The sequence below is a fragment of the Larimichthys crocea genome, chromosome XIV (genome assembly GCF_000972845.2).
Source record: "Larimichthys crocea isolate SSNF chromosome XIV, L_crocea_2.0, whole genome shotgun sequence".
Taxonomy (NCBI): domain Eukaryota; kingdom Metazoa; phylum Chordata; class Actinopteri; family Sciaenidae; genus Larimichthys; species Larimichthys crocea.
The window spans coordinates 2,842,863-2,869,622 of NC_040024.1; the positions used below are offsets into that span (position 1 = coordinate 2,842,863).

General features: G+C 43.0%; 1 protein-coding gene across 1 annotated transcript in view; it reads right to left on the reverse strand.

Annotated features, from left to right (window-relative positions):
- Positions 1-16,312, reverse strand: part of fgf11a (fibroblast growth factor 11a) — a 102,408-nt gene extending 86,096 nt beyond the window's left edge. Inside the window, exon 1 of the mRNA XM_027288197.1 lies at positions 14,934-16,312. Coding sequence (XP_027143998.1) covers positions 14,934-15,126 — 193 coding nt within the window. The 5' untranslated portion in view covers positions 15,127-16,312. The remainder of the gene's footprint in view (positions 1-14,933) is intronic.
- Between the last annotated feature and the right edge of the window lie 10,448 nt (positions 16,313-26,760).

The following is a 26,760-nucleotide window of genomic DNA, read 5'->3' on the forward strand; positions in this document are numbered from 1 at the left end:
GCTTCTTCCCTCCGTCTCTGCATGTCCTTAAATGGATTACACGAAACACACGGAACATGCACACATATGTTAATATATCTATTTATGCATGGAGCACGAATTAAAGCAGAGAGCGATAGATGTTCTGTAGATATGAGTCATCATGGTAGACAGCATCATGGGTTTGAATCTGTCTTGTGACCTTTGTGAATGTCAGCGCTCCGACCGCCGCTCCATCCCGTCACTTACCACTTGAAAACGTCTAATAAAGCTGAAATGATTCAAAAATAATGATGATAAATATCTTTGAATGGCTGTCCTTCATGGCCCAATGGCCTTAAGGGGCTTACAACATCTCAACTTGCAAAGATTTCAAGCAGCACTCCAGACCCCCGCCTCCTCCTCCTCCTCCTCATCTCCCTGTCTCTCCTCTGCCCTTTCGCTGCCTGGTGCTGAGGTGATTCACATCCAGCATAAAACCGTGAGTCTCATAATTTGACATAAATGGATGAAAATTATTTTAACTGACTCACAGCCAACGTACAGGACTTTGATCGCGAGGATGAGTAGGATTTAGTGAGACGCCCCGCTTTCTCTCAACATCTGTCAACTGCTGTGCAGCAAAAGACAAATACACACATGCAGTATAACCCATGTAACTTGTGAGTTCATGGCGAAAATGATCTTAAATGTTCACAAATAAGCATAACATCATGGCCACTTGCCTAAAATTGCGCAAGTCCACCATTTGCCACCAAAATAGCCCTGACTCGTCGAGGCATGGACTCCAGACATCTGCGGTATCTGGCACCAAGACATTAGCAGCAAATCCTTTAAGTCCATTGAAGGCCAAGTCAAAACCTTGAACTCGTTGTCATGTTCATCAAACCATTCCTGAACCATTGGCCACTGTCATCAGGAATACCATTTCCATGAAAGGGTGTACATGGTCTGCAACACTGGAGTGTATGTAGGTGGTACACGTCAAAGCAACATCCACTCATTGCCCAAAGCCTCACACTGCCTGTCTTGGCTTACCTTCGTCCCATAGTGCAGTCTGGTGCCACGTGTTCCCCATCCATGGGATGTAAAAGCTAAAGCATGATTCACCAGAACAGGATACCGTCTTCGATTGCTCAATGCACTGTTTTGATGCTCACTTGCCCATTGTTGGTGATTGAACGCTTTAAGCTCAAATCCTAAAGATGCAGCTGGAACTTTTTCAGTGTATTTTGATTCCCTATATACACATATACAGTACATTCCTCTGTATTGTGTGTTGAAGCTTTTATTGATGCCAACAGGATCCAGGAGTTGTATACCCATGCGCCAGAGATTCACAGAAAACAATGCATGTATGAACACAACAGCTGGTGTCAATGTGGAGCAACATGGCTGAGTGTCTTTTTTCTTCTATATGAAAATAACATGACAAGATCCAAATCCTCTGAGCCTGAGCTCTGTTTGGGTGCACTGGTAACAGATAGGAAACATTTGAGGAACCAGTATGATCTGCAAGATCACACTACAGCAAGTGAACTAACCTGGTAGCATATACAGTATACTGCTAGCTGACCACTGTTGACTGTTACAGCAAGTATAAAAGTGTTATCTGGTGTTCGACAGTCAGTCTGAATAAGTTTCAGGCCTGTAGCCGTGGAAGATGACTGTAGTTGTGCAATAACTAAACTACCAAAACTGGATTTAAACAGCACCTACAAGCAACAGAGATCTAATGATGGTTGTGGCTGATATGTTGTGGTTGCAATATCCCCATGATTGACTTCTTTTTTTATTATTATTATTATTTGTTTGGCGTTTCTATGCCTTTATTGATAGTACAGCTGAAGATAGACAGGAAGCAGGGGGCAGAGAGAGGGGGAATGACACGCAGCAAGGGGCCGTCCGATGTGGGATTCGAACTGGGGCCAGCTGCAGCAAGGACTGTGGCCTCTACACACGGGGCGGCCGCTTACCCCACTACGCTACCGACCGCCCTCCCCATGATTGACTTTTACAGGCAACATAAGACCCCCAGGTATAAAATCATTCGCAACAGAAGTTGTTTAAAACGTTGTGTCACCTCATCAGTTTGAGCCAGGTGTTCTTGCCACATTGCCTGTAACTTTTATGGATTCATAAGCTGCAGAAAAAAACGAATAGTCTGAAGTCTTAGCTGCACTTACTAAGCGATTACCCTGATGTACCTAGAGGTACACAGTATGAAAAAGTATGAATTTTGAGGGGAAAGGACACAATTGCCCATTTTGCAGGATATCATGAAAAAGTTATATAATGTGTTATATTGTAGTTTAAGTGCTGGCAGAGAGTAATAAGTAAATTAATATTATTACTTTTGAAAAGAGACACTGCTAATAATGCCTCTGGCTGCTAAAAATGGACTTGTACTTACTACTAGTGTCAAAAAAAATCAGCTGGAAATGAAATTTTAAAGATTATTACCGTTAATCCAACGTTCATTATTAGCGTCAGTGCTTTTTTTAGAGATAATTTATCATATTTTTCCAATAAAGAATACTGAAACTTTATCTTGATGTTAACCGAGTTATTGTTTTTCGTGATGTAATTATCAAAATCAGCATTACATTGCTTTTACTGTCTAATTAGATGCTGGATTTAATGAACAGCTATGAGTGCTTTCCATCTCTGTCTGGCTCCATCTTTCTCTCCCTCCCTCCCTCTCTCTCTCTGCAGAGTGGGAGTCTAATTGCATGATGGGTAATTTAATGGCAGAGGTAAAGCCCCAGTTTTAGAGGAAGTTCTCCTCTTGTCTGCGCACTGAATCTCTCATGAGAGAACAGCAGACGTTTCTAGAGTATGTGTACTGTACAAATGTGTGTGTGTGTGTGTGTGTGTAGGTGTGTGTGTAGGTGTGTGCAGGGGGCTGGGGCAGGTTGCGCTCTGGCTCGTCTCCAGTTTTACAGATTGATGGCACATTAAAGTGAAGGACGCGTCACGCACCTGTGCTTGTGTACCACGGGGGAACAACACACAGGTAGACAGGGGGTGCTGCAATCAGCAAGGTGCCTCCATCACCTACTACCACCCACCACCCTCCACCCTCCACACATACACACTGCAGACACGTACACACTCTAGGGACTTCAGAGTCTATCTGCCGTGTATATTTTTCAAAGGGAGCGAACAGATGCCAAATTCTGACACAAATAACACATGTATGTGCTGTAGGTCCAGCACACATCATGCCAAGAGGGGGGTTGACACGGTATAGATCACAGCTCTGTGTGCACTGTATCCCCTTTTATCATCACTGTGTGTGTGTACAAGTGTGAACAAGTGAACAACTGCAAATGTAAGCTGCACGCCTGTCTGTGTGATTTGACACACAGCAGTGTTTGTACACACACACACACGCACACACACACACACACACACACTGTGTGCCTGTACATTGTGTGAATGCCTGAGCAGTTCCACGTAATGAACTATCTCCGTACGGCCCAAACACTCGCCTCTGCCGTCTGTCTATAGAGGCACGCGAGTTACATTATTCATTGTTATTCATGTACTGACTTGGTAACAGCACTTTAAGTACAGTAAATGCAGCATGTATGTTTAAGTGCAGGAAGTGGAGGGATGGTAAAGAGGTGATGACTCAGACATGAGATAGATTTAGACAGAAAAATCAGGGGTGAGAAAAGAGTCACACGTGGCAGAGCAAAAGTAGGATTAAATACTGGAGGTGACATCTCCATATTTCTTAAAAACTCAACTAAACCTGGTTCTGCTGAAAAACAGATGAAACAGTTCTGTATGTTTGGTACGTGAGTGATAGTCAACCCTGTTCGGCTACAGAAGGTTCCACAGCAGGCAGGTTTAGACTCATATCAAGAAGATTAACTGTTGAATCTGAACAGAACCGGTTCAAGAACCAGAGCTAATTTAGTGTTAAAGGGGTACTCCTGATCCACAATTCTCTTCGTAATGTTTCCTGTCTTGAGCCATAATTGGTGTTAACTAATCATGGATGTATGGATGCTACACGCTACCTGCATGATTGTGACAACGTATCAGGCTGATAAACATATTGCAGGAAATTAAAATCTTATTTTGAGTCACTTTTTTGTCATCAGACTTCTTGTTCAAGTTCTAGGAATCCATGGATAAGAGTGATAAACATACCCAGGAAGCAATATCCATAATGGATCCATTTGGTAACCATTTGATCACATTGCTTCAATTATCTGTGCCATTTGCAGAAAGTTAGTTTCTACACTTTGATTCATTCAAAATGCCGAGACAAATATTCAAATTTAAAGAGACAGTTAAAATATAAAATAATAATAAATTAAATACCTTATATTTACAAATGAATAATTATATTTTCTTATGTAGCTTAATTTAAGTTTTGTGAGGTTTGTCTCCAATACAATGAAGGTGAAGGGAATATAATTTGTACATTTGAGGAGTCATTTTGGAATCTCATTGTGTCTCTACCTGTTACTCTGGATAATCCACAGACTTAACTGGGAGAATTATTCACTTTTTCATGCAAACTTTGTAAGAAGGAGTCCCTAGAAAAAAACTATAAGGAAAGTGAGAAAATAAAATAGTTCCTTTGGGTGAAACAGCCCTTTAGTGTCTCACTTTTTACTCTGGCTGATGTAGAGTTTGAATTTTTGAGAGAACAGCTACCTCGAAGACTGCATCTGCCTAGCCAGTCATGCTCAATTCCTTTGTAGAAAATACATTATGTGTGTTTCAGTGATCTCCTAAACAAGTCTGACAGGTTTAGACTCATTAAAACTAACAAACCATCCAGTTTTACAGCCGTTGGAAGCTAATGATCTTCAATTACTTCACGTATCCTAAGCTGAAGAAGTAGCATACTGCTGGAGACTCACACCTTCGGTCAAACAACTGCTTTACTTCCCCTTCTTTATTACCTCTAAATGAGAAGTAAAGTAATAATCATTTTGTTAGGTTATACCTCCAGTATCAAACGGAGAGACGCAGTGTTCTGATGTGTGTGCTGATCTGTTGGTCTGCAGCACCTGTCAGTTAATCCTACACCACCCTTGGGTGTCACAGTCTCTGTGATCAAAGTAAATTAACACGTAATCAGATACAGACGCAAGCAGGAAAGCATGCACACACAGACTTTTTTTTTCCCCCGTAAGGCCGGTTTATTCTCGCACATCACTCGACAGCAGTGAAGCGTTTGAGGTGATGTGTGTGTGTGAGAGTGAGAAGTAAACACACACACAAACACACCGCGGAGAGTTAGAGAGGTGGATAAAAATGTCGTATGATTTAATAGTTTTCTTTCAGACAGTCACTTCGGTCAGGGACACTGAGGTTGTTGAGAGATCAGACACTGCACGCATGACCAGAACACATGTGTGTGTCTGTTTAGTGCCTCTGTTGGAGGCCTTTGTGCCTTTATGTCTCCAGAAGGCCTTTATGCTGTCTATGTTCTCCCAAAGTTGTGTGTGTGTGTGCACGCTCCGTATCCTTAAACTGCCATCTCCATGTGACACACACAAACCATGCGGCAAATTGATTGCATATAAAATGCTAATGCTGCCTTTACTGTCCTCGGCATGTTAATATTGTGATTTAACTATAGCGATTGATTAAAGGGACAGTGCGCTGTTTGGCTGGGGTTTTTTTGACATTGAGGAAAAGCAAGGTTGGTGGTAGTGTGTGTGTGTGTGTGTGTGCGTGTGTGTGTGTATGTGTGTGTGGGTAGGTGGTGCACAAGATGCTGACTCGACGCTCGATGGTCGTTTGTTACCTGGGCTTGCAAGACGGTGAATCCCAGCAGAGTGGAAATTGTCTGATGCAAAATAAGATGTTGAGTGCCGGTGTAGATAAATGTGAGCATATGTGCATACATGCAGACATGCTTCACTGTATGTGTGTGTGTGTGTGTGTGTGGTAAGATCTCATATGAAGGTCATTTGAAGAGCAACGTTTCCAGATCTGAAACCCTTCGGCCCCACTGCCCTGCTCTCATTACACTTTGGTGTTCTCAGTGCCGAGCTGCACCATGCGGTGCCAAGAATGTGCCATATTGGGTCCAAGCAGCTCACCTCATTCCTACCAGGGCACTGCAGCCTACATAAACACAACAACAGCAACCTAACACGTCCTCGGCAACACTCACAGTTCAGACCGTTTATTTTGTGGAACACACACACGCAAGTAAACTTTTAGCCCACATTGAAATACAACAGGAAACACACACACACACACACCATGCACCAGAAATATTCTATTTTGTCTGATAATGATGATTGATGCCCATCCAAAAGTGCTCCGCAGCAAAACAAATGGTGGTCGGTTCCATAAATCAATCGGTTGGGAGGGGCGGCACTGAAAGCCCACATTGATCATCACACAGGCCAAATGTTAGCATCTCCGAATCATTTATTCCGGGCACCATTTCATACACAACATCTGCCGCATTGGCAGAGACAGAGGGCGGAACCTGTTACAAAACACCGGAGTAATGCACGGTGTAAAGCATATGGCAATATTTCTTTAAGGTGATGAATGGGGGGACGGTCTGTTGTGTGTAGCCAATGAGCAAAAGATGTCAGATCCCGCACAAGTCAAAAATATTTAAGTGGCTTGTGGTTCAGGTGGGACACTTGACACTAAAGGGATCAGAGTCGGAGCAGAGCAGTGGTGTAACATGTTAAAATGTGAGGCATTTTTTATGTGCAGTCTGGTGGACCTCCACTGTGAGAGCACTGTAAAAATCCTTTCGTGAGCATTCTTTCGGAAACAACGATGTAATGAAGCAATTTTAAATGCCCACTGGCTTGTAGCAGGTTAATTTACTGTGGTTTACCGTACAGCTGTTCATTCCTGCATCCTCACCACACTGAGCAACTTTTAACTCTCTGAACCCTGCTTTGATTTCACTCCTTTTATCTGCAGGCACGTGCTGCTGTTACCACATTATTCCTTAGTTAGGAATAGGTATGTGAGGTATTGTGAATGTGTGTGTGTGTCAGGATGGGAAAGCCATATGGATAAGGGAGTCAGAGCCTGGGTCAAAAAATGAATTGACAGAACACATTTTTAATGGATTTCTTCACCCTATTGTTTCTCGTTTACTCAGATATTTTCATAAAATTTCATTTTCATAAATCTGCTCCATGGACAGTCATGCTGTCTTATGTTGTGCAGGTAATGTAGGTTTTTTATAAATCCTACGTTGTGTTAACTCACACTACAAGTTTTGATTGTCTTTTTCACAGAGCTGCAGATGTATTATGTCGATGATTATGACGCCCTAGAGGTCAATCAACCATAATCAACAAACAAAAGACTGTTGCATCCTCTAGCTGTTGACAAAAAGAACAGAATAAACAGAAAGCCATAAAAATAGAAAAACATGGAGCCATAAAAATGCCGATCCGGACCATGTGGCTTATGTTCTGTGAGTATTTTCAGTTTGATATCTATCGCAGCACAGTCTCATTACAAAACTAGCCACCACTTCAGTTTTATTAAAAACAAACCCATTACAGTTTATAACAGATCTCTGGACAGCAGATGGCCCACCAAATTTTCCGACATGCCAGACATCTGATTGTCTGACAACCAGATCATTGATTGTTAAGGCAATTAATCAGGCGTCACCACCCCCCTTAAACTGAGAATCAATCTGGCATGAAATTCGTCCTGTATTAGTCAGGGGTGACCAACTCAGGGTTGAAATCAAGCTCAATTTGTGCTTAAGCTGCAGCTGTCAATTAATGTAATCATAGCACAGCAGTTTAAAAAGCATTTCATCTTTGTGCCCTTTCAGTCCAGCCCACTGTTTAGGTGAGGCTTGCACACAAACCGATTGAACTGTCTCACTGCCGATCAATACATCAATAGCAGTGATTCTTTTGAGCAAGATGGACTATATCATGCTTGCTTGTGAACCCTCCTTGTGTATTATTATGAAAATCCAATCAACAGGTGAGCATCAGCTTTGTTGGGTGTCACATTAACAATAGAGGAGCTTACTGACTAGATGCTTTGAGATTTATTAATTATGATGCTTTTGTAAATGATTCACCATTGACCTCTGTAAAGTCAGAAAGATTAGCTAATTTTAGCCTCTTTAATTTTTTGGTTGTGAGGCTGAATAAATTATATTACTGGACTAGCTTTACAGCTAAATAACTTTGAAATAGTTTAAATCAATGAGGCTGATAACTCGCTGTTACAGTGCATACACATAATCTGTTTTGTTTGTACATTTGAGCATGCAAACCTGTTCTGGTAGACCCAAAATATGAAAGTATGAACACAAAAAAGAGCATATTATGTCCTCTTTGGCATAACATTTAGTGAAGAGCTTAGTATGCCTTAGAACCAAGCGCCAATCTCCGAGTCTGTGAAGTGAAGCCCTTTGCGGAAGTACCAAAAAACTGCAGTTCCTCAAACGTCCACTTGAGGCTGGGGACAGAACGAGTCAATCTCCATAAGTCCCCATGTTAAAATGTCCAGCTTCTCAGCAGAAAATTAAGCATGTTTACAGCCTGGTTCAAACAGTTTTGGTCTCTATAGCTAATTTCCTTGTTCATGACAACTGTACTGAGGGTGATTTTTGTTTATAACTTACCTGTTTAAATTGTATTAAGGCTTAAAGTTATGCAGAATTAACAGTGGTTTCACTTTGAATAACAGGTAGGTGCTGTTACAGGCGGCTTGTTTGAGCACCCAGGCTTCATTCAGCCCACCTCAGGTCAACAGCCGATCCATATCTTTGCCCATTTTTACATTAGGCCAAGATGGCAACAGCCGAAGTCGCCACATTCTGAGCTTCACATACGGTTTTTCAGAAACCTGTCACGGATACAATGTCCATATTTATACTGTCTATGCTTAGAACTCATAACTAGGACCTCAAAGGAACTAGAATCTAACTCAGGACTTGCCTGTCATGACTTGCGTGCAAAGAATTGAGATGTACTTGTGACTTCCAAAACAGTAACTTGGGCTCACCCCACGGATTTTCTATAATGAGCTCTCATATTTGCTAATTTCAGATTTCTGTTAAAATGCATTTTGTAGCTAGGTAAATTCTAAAACTACGGCATACAATCTTGAATACAACTCTGCTAATCAAATAAATCTCTATTTTCGAATAGTCCTGGTTATTCTTAAAAAAAAAAAAAGAAGTAATACATCCATATTTACAGCTAATGACTCTTTGAGAGGCTGACAAATGAAAATAGCACAAAATGCAGTTTTTGGCCTCAGACCGAAAAAAAAAAAAACATAATAAGCAATTTCATCATAATGTGTGTATTTGTTAGATTAATATAAATGTATAGAAATAGCATTCACACAGACTGCATTGTGTCTGCATCACGAATACAAACAAAGTCCTAGAGTTCCATACATGAGACGTGCATCACGCGCGCTCCTGATCCATTAACAATAGAGTCAGGCGTTACGTAACGTGGCAGCACAATACCTACAGCATCTCTGCCATTGTAGCACCCGGTGACTAACTGACTGGCCCAAAGACAAGATGATTAGACACAGTGGGAAAATACGGCAAGTGAGGAGAGACAGGCAGACACTGAGGGAGAGAGAGAGAGAGAGAAAGAGAGAGTTAAAAGAAAGCCAGATGTCCTTGAGAAGATAAGTGAGTGGTGTGGAAGAGAGGGTGGGAGGAGAAAGGGAGAAGGGGAGAAAGCGGAGGTGAGATAGAGAGATGGATTGAGGGGATGGAGGAGAGAGGGAGAACGCTGATAAAGAGAGAAAAGGAGTCGAACAGAAAGAGAAAGACAGAGAAATATAGTCCTCCTCCCTGGTGTGGCCCGTCCGGAGTGTCCGGTCTACGAGGCAGTAAATCGGCCCAGTCAATGTGTGCTCTCCAAACGCTGCCGCACTTTATTGATAAATCAGTGTGTGTTAATGAGAGGAGCTGGTGTGGCCTGATGAATCACGGCACAACAATGAGCTTCACACGTACACACAGTCTGCTTGAGGACTGCTCTCACGGCGTCATTTGTCTCGGACACAAACGTGCACATATTTTATTCCACTCTCTCTCTCTTTCTTTCTCTCTCTTTCACACACGCTCACACAAACCAATTTGCAGTAGCTGGATGAACACTTGGCCCCCGTGCTGCAGCCACAAGTCCAAGTGTTTTTCTATCCTGTTAACAGAAGAGAGGAGGGCTTCCACAGCAGCTCCGGCAGGCAGTCAGAGGACAACACAAGCTATTCTGGTTTCGTTTTGATATCCAATAGACGGCTTAACATCCTCATTAGATCATATCAGCAGCACACACACATGCAGAGCCAGGGTGAAATGATCTCTCTCCCACACTCCCCAAATTATCATGAAATCTCGTCATTTGTTTGTGTTTGTGTGTGCGTGCGTAGGTGTGTTTTTTATCTTTGTATTTATGCAAGTGTGTGTGTTCGTAATTATAGATAATTGTACTCGTGTGTGTATATCTGCACTTGAAAATGTGTGCGTGTCTTCTAAGGCTACCTTGCTTGTGGGTGTGTGTGTGTGTGTGTGTGTGTGTTTGTGCAGGGCAAGCTGACCTTGTTATAAGCTGAGTGGGCTGTAGTGCTGGGGCATCATTAGTATGGGTTAGGTGAGGGTTAGAGGGTGTGTGTGTGTGTGTGTGTGTGTGTGTGTGTGTGTGTGTAGAGGTGAGGGTGTGACAGAGTGGGGAGAGATGCGGGATGACAGTGTGTGAGAGAGAGGAGGTAAGAGGGGGAAGGTATGTGGGTCAGGTCGGGACACACCAACACACGTCACCTCTCCGTCCGTCACTTAGAAGCAGGTAGGTAGCAAATGTTTGGACACACACACACACACACACACACACACACACAGTCCACGCATTCATTCTTAAGTGCAACTCCTCCTCTCCTACAATAGCCTCAAATGGCCTTCAGTAGCACAAAGGGGCCCTATACAGTTACAAAGTGGTGGCACACAAGTAGACGGTGTGTTATACACATGATAACATCTACACACATGTACAGTACACACACACACACACAGAAAAACTGCATATCAGTTTCGTCTGGAAAGTGTCACAACCTATAGCACTTCAAATAAGGTGACACCATTTTTGAAACTTGGGCACAGGACCTTAGTGTTAAGGCTTGAACTCTTATTGAGGTGCAAAGGTTGGGAAACACAAACATGTGACACACACTGGGAGTAAAATGAGGTGAATTTTGCAAGGTCGGAAAACTTCAGACTTCCGATTAAATATTTAAGCATATTTCTAAAAATCTAAGCAAATTAAAATGTGATTCAGCTCCCTCGGACCAAATATAATGTTTAATTTATTGCAGTTTCTCACCTATTTTTGTCTTTTTAGCAATAGGGTGACATTCAACTGTGTCCCCCAAACTGGACTCCAACCAAGTTATGTACTCTCCTGACACCCCCACTGTTCTTAGTCTTTATTCTCTGGGCTTTCTGGAGGAGTGGAGGTGAGTAACAGTGAGTTACAGCACGACGAGCGAGTGCTTTTCCTCCACCAGAGGTAAAAGCAGGTACAGCAAAGTCAAGGTGTATTAGAATTATCTTCTCTTTTCCAATGTGCCAGCTTTTCCACCTCACTTTTTTTTCTTCTTCTCTTCTTGTTCGAGAAATGCATAGCTGGCTGGAAACATATAAAGTCTGTCTAATCAGGTTTGCAGATGAAGAAGAATATACAAACAGTGGAAATCCCACAGTGTTCGGTAGATACAAGTAGAGGCTACGTGTAAGAGTTCCTCCAAACAAGAACAAAAGCATGTTAGCAGTGTTAGGTTACAGCAGGTATTTGTTATCAGTGGTTTCCTGACACCTCTACCTGCTCATAATTATTATTTTAAAGTCAAACCCAATGCTCTAATATGTAGCAACCTATTTGCACTGCCAAAATCCGGCACTGTGTGTTTCCCTGTAGTCATTTCTCAATGCGCTCATGTGCTAAAAAAGTTAATGTTCCATGGAAGTCAGATGACATGTTATAAAGAGCCATATTTGGAAGAGGTGTTTGGATTTATGGGTCAAACAAACATAGGACTTGACACTTGACCTCTTCCAAGATATATATACGCATGTTACATAAGATCATCAAGGTCACGTAACTTACTTTTGGTAAACCAAACTAAAGTGTGGCTGCTTTCTAACGTTAACCACTCGAGCTTTATTTTGAAAGTCCAACCAGGCATTTCATATTTATTCATGGTAACTTGACCCCATAGCCCTGCATCAGAAATGACACTAGATATTTTGAAGTGGACCAAGTCTGAACTGGGCATGAGAACATGCAGTTAACCTAATGGTGAACAGTGGAATGGAAAAACAAGAAAACCACAGGGCGGGTTACATTACAACTTATACCGAGTCTGACGTTAAACTACTGACCCAGAAAGTTGTCCAATCACTGTTGGTTTTCTGAAGAAACCTGTGACCTGTAGGGTGATCGTGTTGCTTTGGTGCTTTGATGTTTCTGCAGCAAATGACGACTGCCTTGTGACTGTATCTATGATACTGCCACACGTCCCGGTGATGAATCACATTATAAATGTGGTGTCCATCTTGCATTATTATTCCTGTACAAGTAGTGAAGCTGTAATATGTCATACTCAGTTGTCTGCATTGAAAACTGCTTGGAGTTTTTATTATTTTCAAGGTAACCAAAGCTAAAAGAAGTCATGGCGACAACCAAAATATAAGACAATGCAAAAGACTATAAGCCACAGGATGCACAATAAGCCAATAGCAGTCAAATGATGCCAGTAGAAACAATGGAAGCCAGTTGGAGGCAAAGTGAACGCGAGCTGTGAGCAGGCAGCTCTGAAGTCCTGCCAGGAGGAGGAAGAGTAGGAGGAGGAGGAGGAGAAGGAGGAAGAGGAGGAGGTGGAGGCTCAAGAATATTCTAGTCGTTTATTCCTGGCCAGGGGTCAACTGTGGCCTCAGGCTGAAGCTCAGAGGAGGAGGGAGGAACTCACACACACTCACACACACACCAGCTAGCACACACACTCATGGCCAGGGGTCAACGGTGTCCTCCATGTGCTGAACACACACACATACACACACGAAGAGACTCCTTGAGAGAATGATGAAGACGCACACTGCCACATGCAGTACTTAACGCAGACCCCTGTAAATCACAACCTGCACTGGTGAAGCTGGTAATGTGTCTGTAGCCACAGCTACAGCTATACTTTGTCCCACGATTACCCTAATAAATCTGCAAGAGTGTAGTGAGAAGTACTGAAGCCATTAGGATGGAAATGGTTTCAAACAATAGGAATGGTGCATGTGTGGCCTTTCCCCAAAGACCTGGCACTGCCACGACCGGTCCAACATATTTTACAACCCTAATTAGAATATAGAGAGCAGCAGCCTCTATGGCAGATGCTGCTTCCAATGTTAGAGGTTCCCCAAGTAATTATCATGATGAACACAGAGGTAATAAATATCACAGAACACACTTGCACGGGGTGGGAAAGGACACACACATATGTAAGTTCAGTAAGGTAAAGGTAGAGACAGGAACATGGACATGGAACAGGACGAGCTCATTCAGGGTACATACCCACGAGGACACGATATATACTGTTATACTATAGAGTGAGCCAAGATCTGTGTGATATATGGGAGGCTAAGCATGGTACATGAGGTCAGATATGTGATGTAACTCACATGATGTACTTAATGTAACTTGCTTTTCCTCAACCTAAGTCATTCTTGTGCCTAAATGTAGTTTTCGCTCAAGAAAAGCCAGTGTGACTTCCAAAAAAGCAACAAAGGACACGTGCAAAAAAGACTTTTGGAAAAAAAAACTAAAATAATATAGATGATTGTTTACAAAAAAAATCAATGATCAAAAAAGAAAAATGGAAATAATAACCATAAGAAGACAAAAACAGCAATATGCCTTTAAAAAATGACTCCTCGAAAGCAAAAAAAATATTAAATTTGTCATTCCAAAATCATTGTCTAAATAGAGGGCAAATGATGAAACAGAATTATTATTAATAAGTATTTATAGCACTAACACTGAAATGGTCTAGCCTACGAAAGTACATTTTGTTCATGGACAGCTCCACTGGTGTGAGCGTGTGTTTTTACTGCTTAGTCCTGCCTCTAAATTTAGAAACGTATTACCAAATAGATCCAAAAGGTTTCTCCAAGACTGCATGACCTCTAAATAGCCATATTATGATAATGCATCGACATTTGGAGACATTATCAACACTGTGGAGGAATTATTCTCAAAAGTCAATTTGGCTGTCAATGTCGGAAACCATCATATAACCATATGCAGCACAGACACACTCATGGCACAAATCAGGTGTCACTGTCTCATTTAGCTTCAATGAATAATTTTGCAATTACATTTAACATGCAAACACACAAGACAAATTAGGCCCCACTGTGTTTCACTTGCCTTAGGGGAAGCACAGGGAGAGTAATGGCACCCAGAATTGCAAATGAGGCGCCTCTTGACATTTTTATATCATAGTAAATCACTGAATGTATGAGCCAAGTTCGCTGTGTGCTTGCAGATTACCAGCGTGTGTCTGGATGCGTTGACACGCACCTCAACAAAGTCATCACTACAGTCAGGACACGGGTTAGATCGTGCCTCTGGTCAGTGGTACAAATTTGTGTGTATTTGGCTCTGTCCATTCCCTGTACTGCCATAAATACAGGACATGTTGTGTACAGCTACCGAGAAGATGGGCTGGGATGTTTCCCAGATTCAGATTAAGTCCTGAACTAGAAATTACAAGCTGGGGATGTTCTCTATTTAGGCTTTACAGTTGGGGATTAATCTGTAGTCTGGCAAGTCAACCATCAAAATCCAGTTATCCGGTACAGGCAGAAAACGGAGCAGAGAAGAAGGAAGGATGAAGAGGGTGTAGAAAGGAAGGAAGGTGAGATTTTAATAGGAGGGCCTGTGGGAACTCACCTGGTCTTTTCTCCATTTTTCTCCCTCGACTGCCACATAGTCGAACCTTCGATATTAATATGAGAATTTGCTTCTGGCAAAGCGACTTGTTGCTCTTTGGGCAGGGCTTGCGTTTGCTGGCGACCTGCCGGTTTGCCTGGGGGTCCTTGACCTCCCTGCGCTGGCGAATAAGGGAGCTGGCGAGAGCGGCCATCTTCCCAGCGCTGACCCTGCCGCCGCCTCACCAGCCTCTGGCGGCTCGGTGGCGCCCAGGTGTCGGGGGGTACCGTGGGCCACCCCCCTGCCCACTCACCCAGGGCGACGGAGCACCGCTGAGGGAGGGGTGCAGAGCGGAGGAGGGAGCTTCTGTGGATGGACCGAAGTGATGGGTGGACAGGCAGAAAAAGAGGGAGAGGAAGGGAAGAAGAGGAGGAGGTGGAGGAAATAAGGGTGGATCCCTGAAAGGCCTACCCAAAACTGACAACTGGTGCTTGTTGAGGTTTGGATTGATGTCCTTGATGTCCTTCCGGTTGTTTGTTTTCTGGTTAGGAGTGAGGTTCAGGTGAAGCCCCGATACGTCACAGTTCTTCTGTTGGGACAAGTCATGTTGTTATCCACCCAAAAACCAATGCACCGTAGCTAATTGTGTCCCAGTGCCTCTGTCCCAGTCCCAGTGTACCCCGGAGCTCCAGTGAAGTTTGACTCAATCATCCCATCCAAAAAGGTTCGGCATCAGAACCATTCGCTGCATGATGAAACCAGACCCCGAACAAAAATCACATTTAGTCCTCTTAGCCCGCACAGCCCCACAGATCAGAAGCCTGAATCGATTCAGGTGGGGTGAAAAACGTCTGAATATCAACTCTCCACAATCACAGAAGTGACTCTGCCGGGGCACACTGCAGCTCCTTTTTTCTTCTGTCTCTCACCTGTGAAATTTCTCCATCCGAAACAGTGACAGAGAAGTCGAAGAAGAAGTAGGGACTGTCCGACCTGAGGTATCAGCTCCGCAAGCTGGGACGAGGACGAAGGGATGTGGATGGACGCTGCCGGACAGAGTGCGGCTTGTTTCCCCCTCGCTGTCTTTTAAGCTCTCCTGGCATCACCCTTGCGTTCACCCGCACCCTGAGAGAAGAAGGGGGAAAAAGACAAGGGCTTGATAAATCCAGCTTTTCCCAGAGATAGAGGTGACATTCATGAACGAGGGAGCGCGGGGATAGAGAGACAGACAGGGACACAAAGAAAGAGGAGAGAGAGAGAGAGAGGGAAGGAGGGAGGGAGTGAGTGCAGTGAGTCTATCTATCCCCCCTATCGGATCGGGCTCTCCAACTCTCTCGGCAGCGCGCTACACCACAGCAGAGCGCAGCGCTGTGTCCTTCAGCCACGCATGCCGCCTCACAGCTGGGGGAACGAGGGATGAATGAATGGAGGGAGACAGAGAGGGAGGGAGAGGAGAGGAGGTGAAGGGGAATAGGGGAGGGGGCGGGTGGGGGTGCTGGCAGGTAGCCATGCCTTACGGTAGACGCTGTGTTGCCGCTGCTCATGCGAGAGTCTCCACTGGTGGGTGACAGTAGTCCGGTCTGGTTCTGTTGAGTCCAGCTGCACAGTGTGTGTCCATGTGTGTGTGTGTGTTAGACAGAGAGAGAGACAAAGAGAAAGAGATGGAAAAAAGTGTGTCTCTCCCGAACAAGGCACCCTATCAGCCTCAGCGCACACGTGTGTATATGTGTGTAAAAGAGCGGCACAGTGTGAAGGTGTACGGGTGTGAGGGTGTGTGACAGAGGCAGCATGTACGTGCGTGAATACGAGTGTGTGTGTAAGTGTGTGTGTGTGTGTGTGTGTGTGTGTGACTCACTCTCTTGCTTGTCCCTGTTCACAGTGCATTACAGAGAGAGCGCTGGCAGCGTGCTTCACATGCTCTCTCCGTCTCCCTCACTCTCTCTCTCTCTCTCTCTCTCTCTCTCTCTCTCTCTCTCTCTCTCTCTATCTCTATCTCACACACACACACACACAAACACAGTCCCTCCCTCCCTCACTCTCTCTCTCAAATCTATTTCCCTAAACCCTCCCCTTTGCTCTTCATTCTCCCTCCCTTTTCTCCTCCCCCTCTGTCACTCTGATCCCTCCTTCGATGTCTGCGATTCAGAGTGCCTTCCTCCCCTGTCTCCCTTATCCTCTCCATCACCCCTCTCCAGTACAGTACCGGGCCCGGGTCAGAGTTGGGGTGCCCCCGCCCCCACCCCCACCCCACTTCACCCAGCCTCCCACTCTTAGACCCAACCCCACCACGCATCTCTGATGTGATGTTGGCTTAAAGAGACAAACTAAACAAGGTTGTCGGCTCTGTGCTCTCAGCTACGACAAGGACGTATAGATGCTGTGACACAGTCTGTGAGTCAGTCGGGACCGTGCGTCATTGCCGTCACATCATCGATATGACAGTCACACAAACATACCATCGCAAACGCTGAAAATGCAATACACAATCAAGAGGTTGTAATGAAGTTTAAAGAAAAACCAGTGCTTGCACCCAAAATTTGGATAATAGTCCCAAATTAATCCCAATTTTTAATTTGAAATATGATGGTGCCCATCATGAAACTTCTGTAAGAAGCAGTGGCAGCATTCTTCGGTTTGACTAACAGCCAGACGGCAGCCTGCTACAAGTGCCTCAGACTTTGAACAACAACCCAGACTAGCTTTCCTGCACAAGTCTCCTTCTTATCTAATTTCCAAGCATGAACACACATCTTGTCTTGCACCTCAGCTCGTAGCCACCAAACAAACAGCCTCCTCCTAACGTCAGTTTGCAGGCAAGCTGGCTAATTAGCTGCTCAGCTGCAGCACATTAAACAGCATGTAAACGTACTGTACCTCAGACACTTTGGTCTGCTTAGATTCTGGTGAGGTCTTTAATACCACTGGCAACACACGTTACTTTAGAGTCGCAATGCGAATTTGTTTACTTTTTCTCTTGTTCCCTTGCTGGAGCTCAGCCTGCCAACTAGTGTCAGTCAAACACACACAGTGACACACCCCTCCAGCTGACTAAGAGGAAGAGGAGTGTGTCTGATATTTCCCCGAAGACCGTTTTCTGTCCTTTTAATATTAAATCAGCAATTCTTTTAAAATTCATTCACATTATTATGACAAAAACAGATGACCAAATGTGATCAAAAACCTGTCTGATCATCTATACGCTTGTGTTTCTTGCTCTGTTTGACCTTTACCAATGTCTGTCTGTCAGTCAGTTTGATCAAGACTGAAACATCTCTATAATGTTTTAATCGATTACAATGAAGCTTGGTACAGACGGTTCCTCTGACGCCGCTCACATTGATTTTTGTTTTTTTTAGTGAAGGATCGCCACACAATTTGGTTAAGATATCTGTGGTGCTCTTCTGATTCTGGTAATCACTTGACATTCCAGTTAGCACCACCAGCAGGTTGAAGTTATCAACTAAAGATCTCTGCATCTACTGGATGGATTTCATCAGTAGACTTAGGCAATCCATTAGCTAATGCTCTAAGTAGTGGCATTCCAATTAGCCATAGATGTACATTGCAATTAGTGCTAATTGGAATTAGGGTTGCATGCTAACAAGCTATATTAGATGGTAAGAATGTAAACATGTATCATCGAACATTAGCTTTTAAGTCATTGTTATGTCATGATGACATTAGGATTTGTATAGCCTCACAGAGCAACTAGCATGGCTCTCGACTGTCTTGTTTTGGCCCAAACTACTCTAAAAATAAGATCCACGTTACAGTGATAAAAATTCATCCTTTAAGTTATATGCAGTGATGAGATCCCTGAGATTACCTGAAACTTTGCCCGTGATGAAAAGGTAAATAAACAATGCATCTTTGGGGGCCGATCAATAGTAAATGTCAGGGAAAATGTAACAGTGAGAAATGAGCTTGATGTAATTCATCTTTCTGAACCAAATATGTCAAATACATTGGTTCTTTTAGTGGATGGTTGCTTGTGTTGGTCCATGTAACAAACTGTGCTGCCATGTGTTTGGCCAAGACTCTTCAGCCCTCCCACAGAAAATACAATTTCAATCTCAAGAGACCATCCAGGCTAAATTAAGGCCAAAATAAGAAGAGTAAAAACAAGTAAAACACTACAGGAGTATGAGCCAGCAACTGCAAGAGGCAATACCAGCATCAAATTTAGCCTCCAATTTAATCTCCGGAGAGTGGTGGTATTTCCTCTGACTTCAGTTGACGGCTCTATATAACTTCTCCATTGGCCTCCATTCAAACTGTGGTCAGTGAGGGCAGATTTGTTAATGCCCCAGGCTGAATAACACTGGTAATAAGCTGGCAGCATGCTAAGCTTTTCATCAGCCTGTGGCCAAGGACGTAGTGATAGTGTGGTGATATGGTTAAACTACTTCGATTAATCACATCAAGACAAAAGTATCAATCTTATATCTCCCCAATGAGTTTAAATTAGTCAATAAAATGTGCAGATGAAATAATTAATGTCCTCCCAGGTCAAATATGCTGAAATATGTCTTGCAACATGTAAATCATGTAGCTCATTATAGACTAGGTTAAAAACATTGAAGCTACATCACAATTCAACATCATCCTCTATTACACAGCTAGTTTAGAGTAACATTCTTGACTGAACCGGTGTAGAAATACCAAGGGCAGTTCCAGCGCTAAACTGCCTAGAGCACTGTCAAAAAAAAAAAAGAAAGAGAAGAACGTTTGTGATACAAGGTTTGCATTAAACTGTGATGACAGCAGAGCAACAGTTCCTCAGCCCCCGGAGCAGTCAGCGTTCCCCTGAGAAAGCAAATGTAAAATGATAGTGGGATTCTGTGATTGTAGGCAGACCTGCTGCTGGTTTCCCCCTCTCCGTTTCTGCTGGCCTAGCAGAGAGCAAAAAGAGAAAACCCTGCAGGATTCCCCTGCGCACACACACACACACACTCTTGCACACTCAATCACCTATCGCTACCGTATTGCAGTTTCCTGAGCTTGTTAAATAACTTAATTATCTCGCTCCCCTTGCTGCACCATGGCTATCTTTCCCATCTCCCCCACTCAAGGGCATCCCTCACCCCTCACTACAAAATCAAACCACCTAGATTGGAAGTTACCTCACAATGTCTAGCTCCAGCCCCGCCTCTTAAATCACACACTGGGCCAGTGCTGAGGCAGACAGTCCACTAGACTGTGGGAAAAGCCTGGCAGCTTTAAAGGACACAGTTTCAATAAGCAAGAGGAGGATGGAAACTGGTACGGAGGCGAGAATTTGGTTTAGGGGGGTGTAGAGAAACAGACGCTGGTGGATTGCAATGAAGACATCACTCTGTACAGGCGAGCCAAGACATGGTACAGAGAGTGCCAGGAGGGAGAACAGAGCCGCCAAGGAGACAAACAAGAACACGAGCCAAGACAGTTACACAGAAAGAAAGAGAATCGAAAAAAGAGACGAGAGGGCAAGAGAATCAAAGTATATTGTTATTTTGTGTCTTGTTTTTACTTGTGCAACATCTGAGCACAAGCTTGCATGTGTGTGTGTGTGTGTGTGTGTGTGTGTGTGTGTGTGTGTGAGTGACTGTACCGATACTGTCCTGAGCTGACTGGGCATGAATCTGTTTCGTAAGCGAGTCAGTTTCCATTGGCAAACGCCTCTGTGGGTGACACCATGATCGAGCCTAATCATCAGCGGGGCAGCCACAGCATTGTTTTCCATCCCGCCCTCCCCTTCCTCCACTTCATCCCTCCATCTATCCATCCACCCATCACCCAGACAGACTGGCCCAGTTCTTTCTGCATTTGCCTCTGAGTTTAATTCAATTCACAGGGTTCTTTCAGCACAGTATGGAGAGCTTTAACACGACACTAACCATAAAAACACATGCAGCAGCTCACATGCAGTAGCAACAGAAAAACTATATCAGTCTCAGTTTGTATTTTCAAAGTGGGGTTGTGTCCGTAGTGTTTTACCTGAGGCACATCCACAGTTTGGAGAAGCATACAGTGATCACAGAGAAGAGCTGTGCACTGCTTTGGACAGGGTCAGCAGAAAAAAAGTGTTAAGGTTTACACTATATTTACAATATTTTTACCACTTCAGATTGCCATCAGACAGCATTTTTATTTGCCATTGCAGAACTTACGTAATCCAACTACGCTGCACGCTGTATTACACCACAGATCAGCTGTTTGGGTCAAAATTACACAACCCGCAGGAAAACTGCTGTGCTTCGTAGCTAAACTTTTTTTCCACCCGCTTACCTTGTAAAATAGCATCACAACCCTCTTCTGGAGTGTAGAAGAGCTGCACGATTCAATCATTTGATCCCTTTCAAGTTAGTGGAGGGCTAAACTGTAAGTTAGCTTCTCAGATAGCAGTGAGTGAGCCCCTTGCAGAAGCATATACAGAAGATTAAGAAATGTTACATCTGCTTATTTTTGTCTTCTTGCACCACTAAGCCGTTTCCATAAGAATAAATGAAACCCCACCTCCAACACAGTACCCAGTTCTTCTCATACATAGAGCTAGAGCAGCCAGAAAAACACAATACATCATCTTTGAAATCTTTAGAAACATAATGTTTCATCTCAACTTTCTGATCCAAACTGATCTGTGGCATATTGCAGTATATGGCTTATGCGCAGAAACGCGGAGATTTCACGGTTAGTATCAGAATATTTACAGCATTTGATTTGAAATGTGTACTCTACCACCAAACATTTGTATAATTACTAAAGAGGATGCATCAATTATCATCTTATTCTTTGTCTCTTTGTCTTCCTTCTCTCCACATGTAAGCCATCCTCCTCCTCTTCATGTTCCTGATCATCTTTCCCCCCCTCCCACCGTCTCTCCTCATGCAACCCTCTTTATTTCTCTCTCTGACACTGTAGAGGTGACTGCTCCTGTTTTGCCTCTCAGTCTAATCTCAGGCTCATTATGTAAAGGCGTGTTGGCTCATTTGTTATTTCTGGCTCCAATAACCCTGATTAAGGCTTTTTTTCTTCTTCTTTCTCGCAGCTTCCTTCCTTCGTCCTGTTATCAGTCGACATTAATGATACCAAAGCTGCCCCTCTTTGAGAATGGTTCCTCTCCTCTGTTCAGAAGTAACATAGACATTGTGATTCTTAAATGAGATAGTGACTCACACATTAATCACTATAAACAGATATGAATGCAGAATCTGTAGGCAGGGACCAAGATTTTGACACCCGGAGAGTGCTGGTTTACGTTTGAAGTCCAAGTAGCATTGACCATTCCATTGTCCAAGCAATCTCATGACCCATTGCCTATGGTCTGACAATGACTTCGCCTTCTACTAGCTTTTTCTTTTAAGTTATTTGTAGTAATATGCAGATAGAGGTTTATATAAATTAGCAGAAATGTCTTTCACATCATTCTTGGGTATTAAGTTGCTAATCAGACTGCAGAGGTAGTCTTAGCCTGGATATCCACTGGCTGCACCAGGCACCCAACATAGGCTGTTGCCCCCAGAGGCTAAATCGTCACCACACAATAGTCAGTGGGTTTCCAGATTGCGCACACATTATCCTGCAAGCATATTTATAATAGTAATTTGCTAAATAGTGACATTTAAAGCATGTTATCATTTTTTAATCTATTTCATTAAAACTCTGTGCTGGGGTGATGTTACTGCATGGTTACCAGTTATTTCTATTTTATAGGAGTTTTTGTGGGAGTCATCTTTAGTGGGTACATTTTAACAGTAGTGGCAGTATTCTTGGAGGGTGCATTCAAGAGTGCTCTGACCGACAGTTAAAGGTTATGAGCTACTGTACTAAGTCCTGAAACTCTAGCAAAAAGGATAAACTTGCAATGATGTCATGCAAAGGTTAATGTGAATTTGGTTGTTTCTTGCGTAGAAAGTTGCTCTTTAATAGTCCTCTCTGAAATCTCTACAGGTTGGAGCATCTGTGAAGGCACCAAGGATGCAACAGCAGTTCCTGCTAGGAACTTGACCTTGTGAAAACATTGGACTTTTGCCAAAGTGGTCCAACACACGACTCCAAATGAATTGCTCCTAATGTTGCTCTGTAACAGCTGGACGTGTCAATGAGCCACTGTTAGTCCTTTTCAGACATTGATTATGTAACACTGCTTGTATCATTCAGACATTAACAGGAAGAACCTTGATGCTCGCACAATTGCTGCATCATTGAGGTGTTCATTAGCAAACATCGTGGATGTGAGGGACACTGAGAACACCGCCAATGAATTGATTTGTATACTGACAGTTCAGACTTGTTACTATTTTGTAAAAGTCAAACATCAGCTGAGAGCAGGAGCAGGAGATGTGAGCCGCTGATGGGAAGTCATCGTGGAATAAAATAACAAGGCTAACAGTGTGATGTCACCGGATTACTACTCATACATTAACTCTTGGTTGTGTGTTTTTCTCCCTGTTTTCATATCTATGTCTACAGAAGAGCAAAACAGGCTGGAGGGGTAGATGAGTGTGAATAGAGTAGTTGAAGGAAGTGTTGAAAGCTGCAGCCCCGCGTGATATAGATTAGCACAGGACAGACAATCTACACAGATCTGAGGAGGTGAGGGCAGAGACAGGAAGAGCCAACTGAATTCATCAGGAAAGAGTGATGTTAGGAGAGAAAGTAAAGGAATAAAAATGAGATGTGACAGTTACATGATGAAAATGCACAAAAGTGTGTACGCATTCAAGCACTCGCGCTGTATAGAGAAAAAATCACGCTTGTACCGTGTACGCATAACGATATAACATATAGCTCAGGATTTGTCATCTCGACATCAGCAATTGCACAGGGGGAGCTGAGGGCACTAACACATTATGATTTCATATATCAGCCCATGTCCTACCAAGACTTGGTGTCACAGATAAATACGCCCAATAAAGATAGAAAACACACACACAGTGCATCTATAAAACCACAAATGGAGCCGCGTCAAAGCTGATACAATAGTGCATGTTAACATTTGCGTGTTTTATGAACTGTGTTGAACCGAGTTTGTGTCTGTCAGCTACAGTAGTTTGTGTGTGTGTGTCTGGTGGTTTTTGCTGCATCTGTGTGTTACCCCCCCCCTCGCCCTCGATACAGCTGTGGATTAGACGCTGGTAAATTATGGCTCAGTGGTGCTGTGCTGCTTCAAAATAATGCAATAATGCACCGTTCCTCTGTGTCAGTCAGTGCCTGTTAACCGCCACCAACCTGAGACAAATGGGTCCCAAATTGGGATTGATATGAAGGGCTTTTCTGTGGGGAACTTTAACAAACACATAATGCAGGTATCCACTGCTTCAGCCTCCCAAGATGCTGCAAATAAAACTCTCGGTGACAGCAAGCGAGAGTGGACCAGGGTGCTAATGTGTGGTTGGCATATTTTACTAGATGTTCTTCTTCACTCTGCCGAGGTGATGTTCCTCATGAATTTCTGGACGATGCTGATCCTCAGCCTGGAGGTTGTGAGATAATTATGGAGGAAAAGTTTATCTTGTTTTGGATAGTTCCCCAAAAAGTATTTTCTGGTGAAACTGAATACTTGCAGTCAGTTGCCTCTGGGATTAGTAGTTTTGTGGAATTTTCTACAAGCTAAAAATGATGTGACCAACTCACATTTTGGCAATAGACGTTAAATGTTTTTATATTCAGTCATTACTTACTCTGTAAAGTCGTTTTTGTGACAGTCCATCGGCGTTTCAGATTGCCAACCTAAGCATGATTTACAGGAAACTATGCAGTGATGTAATCCAGCGCAATTTCATCTCATTAACACAGCCTCACTGTGTGCTGTTCTCTCTCTTATACTGTACAGAGTCCAAGCTGGATTAAGTTACTGCTAATACAAACAGACTTTTCTAGCGCTGCCATTTCACAGTAAAACTGTTCAACTGTCAAAACATAGAGGCTTTTATTGTGAAGGGGAGTTGTCAACAGTTAATTTTAAACTTTTGGAGGAATTTTTTTTAAAGGAGCAGGTACAGTGAGGAAGGGGAGGTGACACGACGGGGTTGCCACAAAAACGACGTGCTAATACTTCATCATGTTCAAATCCTTTTTTAATCGTGGATAATTTCTGATATTTTCCTAATCAGTTTAGTCATTTTTCCAGCAAAACTGCCAAACATTTCCCAAGTGTTAAGGGACTATCTTTTAAGTTGGATTGTTGGTTGGACAAATCACATTTAAAGATGTCACCTTGGACTTTTTGGACACCCTGGAAAGCAGGATGGACATTGAAATGAATGAAAATTGAAAAATAATAAAAAAAAAAACAACAACTGGAATATCTACAAATAAACACTGAGTGTCATACAGTATAGTGTTAGCAGAGCCAAAGGTGAAGAGATGAGATGTTTCTAAAACAAAATTTGAGCAGTCATGGAATAAACTGAGATTATCTGCTGTCAATGAACTTAAGTTACACCACTGACAAGTCGAGTCAAATAATCGTGACAAGGACTCGCTGTATGATTATCTCTGACTCCAGGCAGTCAGTGGTCCAAACACCAGCCAATCATCCATCGTGCAGCTTAACAGACAGCAAAACTTCCTGCCAACCAAAAACCTCACCAGTCAGCCAGGTAAAACCAGATGCAGTGAGGTTTCTGGAGCTGAGCTGTATTTTCTCCCACATCAAAGCTCGCCAGCCTCAAAGTGCCCCGAGCACAATAACGCCACATTACTCCAATGTGCAGAGTACAGCTCACACTGGAGGTGTAAAGGCTTCAGACTGGGCTGTATTGCTTATTTTAAGTCATTCATCCAGTCTCATCAGATTCTCTTTCGAATTTATGGCCGTGTGAGGAAAGGAAAGCCTGTTTTCTGCACGCAAAGTGATTGTGAGGGTGCAGTAAAGCATTCTTCCTCTCGTTTATGTGTCTGTAGTACAAGACAAGTAACAAGACAGAAACCCCCAGAAATGCATTAAAGATTCAATGAACAAACCCACACGACGGCGTACACAGCTCAGGGCTGCTGGGTGGAACCAAAATGACAGTTAATAGGTGCTGTTAGCTTTAGTAAAAGAGAAAGGTGCAAGGCGTGACATGTTATCTATGTAGCATGAATTTGTTTGACTATATGATTGATATGGTTTTGCCATTAGTCTTCCCAAATTCATTAAGTGACATTGAACGTGTTGCTTGTCTTGCTTGTTCGCTGTAAAAATACAAGCTCCTGTGTATGTTTTATTACTTTCAAACTAAGTTTTATAGTATCAAACAAATAGGAAATCTCCCATTTAAATAAAACCCAGAGTCAGAACCCTGTTAAACTCGAAACATTTTTAATAGCTTGATATTAACATGAGAAATTTCAGATACAGTTTTGACACAAAAAGTCTGTTTTTCTACTTACAGATAAGCACAGCTCCTCTGCCCGTGTCAACATTTCAATATTAAGAGCTTCACAGCAGGACCTGTTAGTTATGTACTTGTCATAAATATTACACTACCCTCTGTCACCATTCACCTCAGAAAAAACAGACCTTGGACTGTTTTAGTGACATTGTATATTTACTGTGAGACAACGGTGTAATAACTTGGTCAAGGTTGTTTTTCCTGTCTGTCGCAAGTAGTAACCTAGCAAGCCAATCAGCTATCAGGATGTGGAAGTAAAGATATGATAGGACAAAAGATTGTTCAGGACTGTTTTACCGAGTACCAAATGCTTTCATTGAATGTTTACCAATGTAATTTGGCCATTCAGACAGCAGAGGGAATGAATGGGAAAGGACAAAGAGGACACGGAACAGGAAAGGACACAGGAGCTATTTAATGATAAAGGACCTTCATTACAAAAGGACAAGACAGTAAATGAAACAGGAAATGACTCAACATGGGTTGAC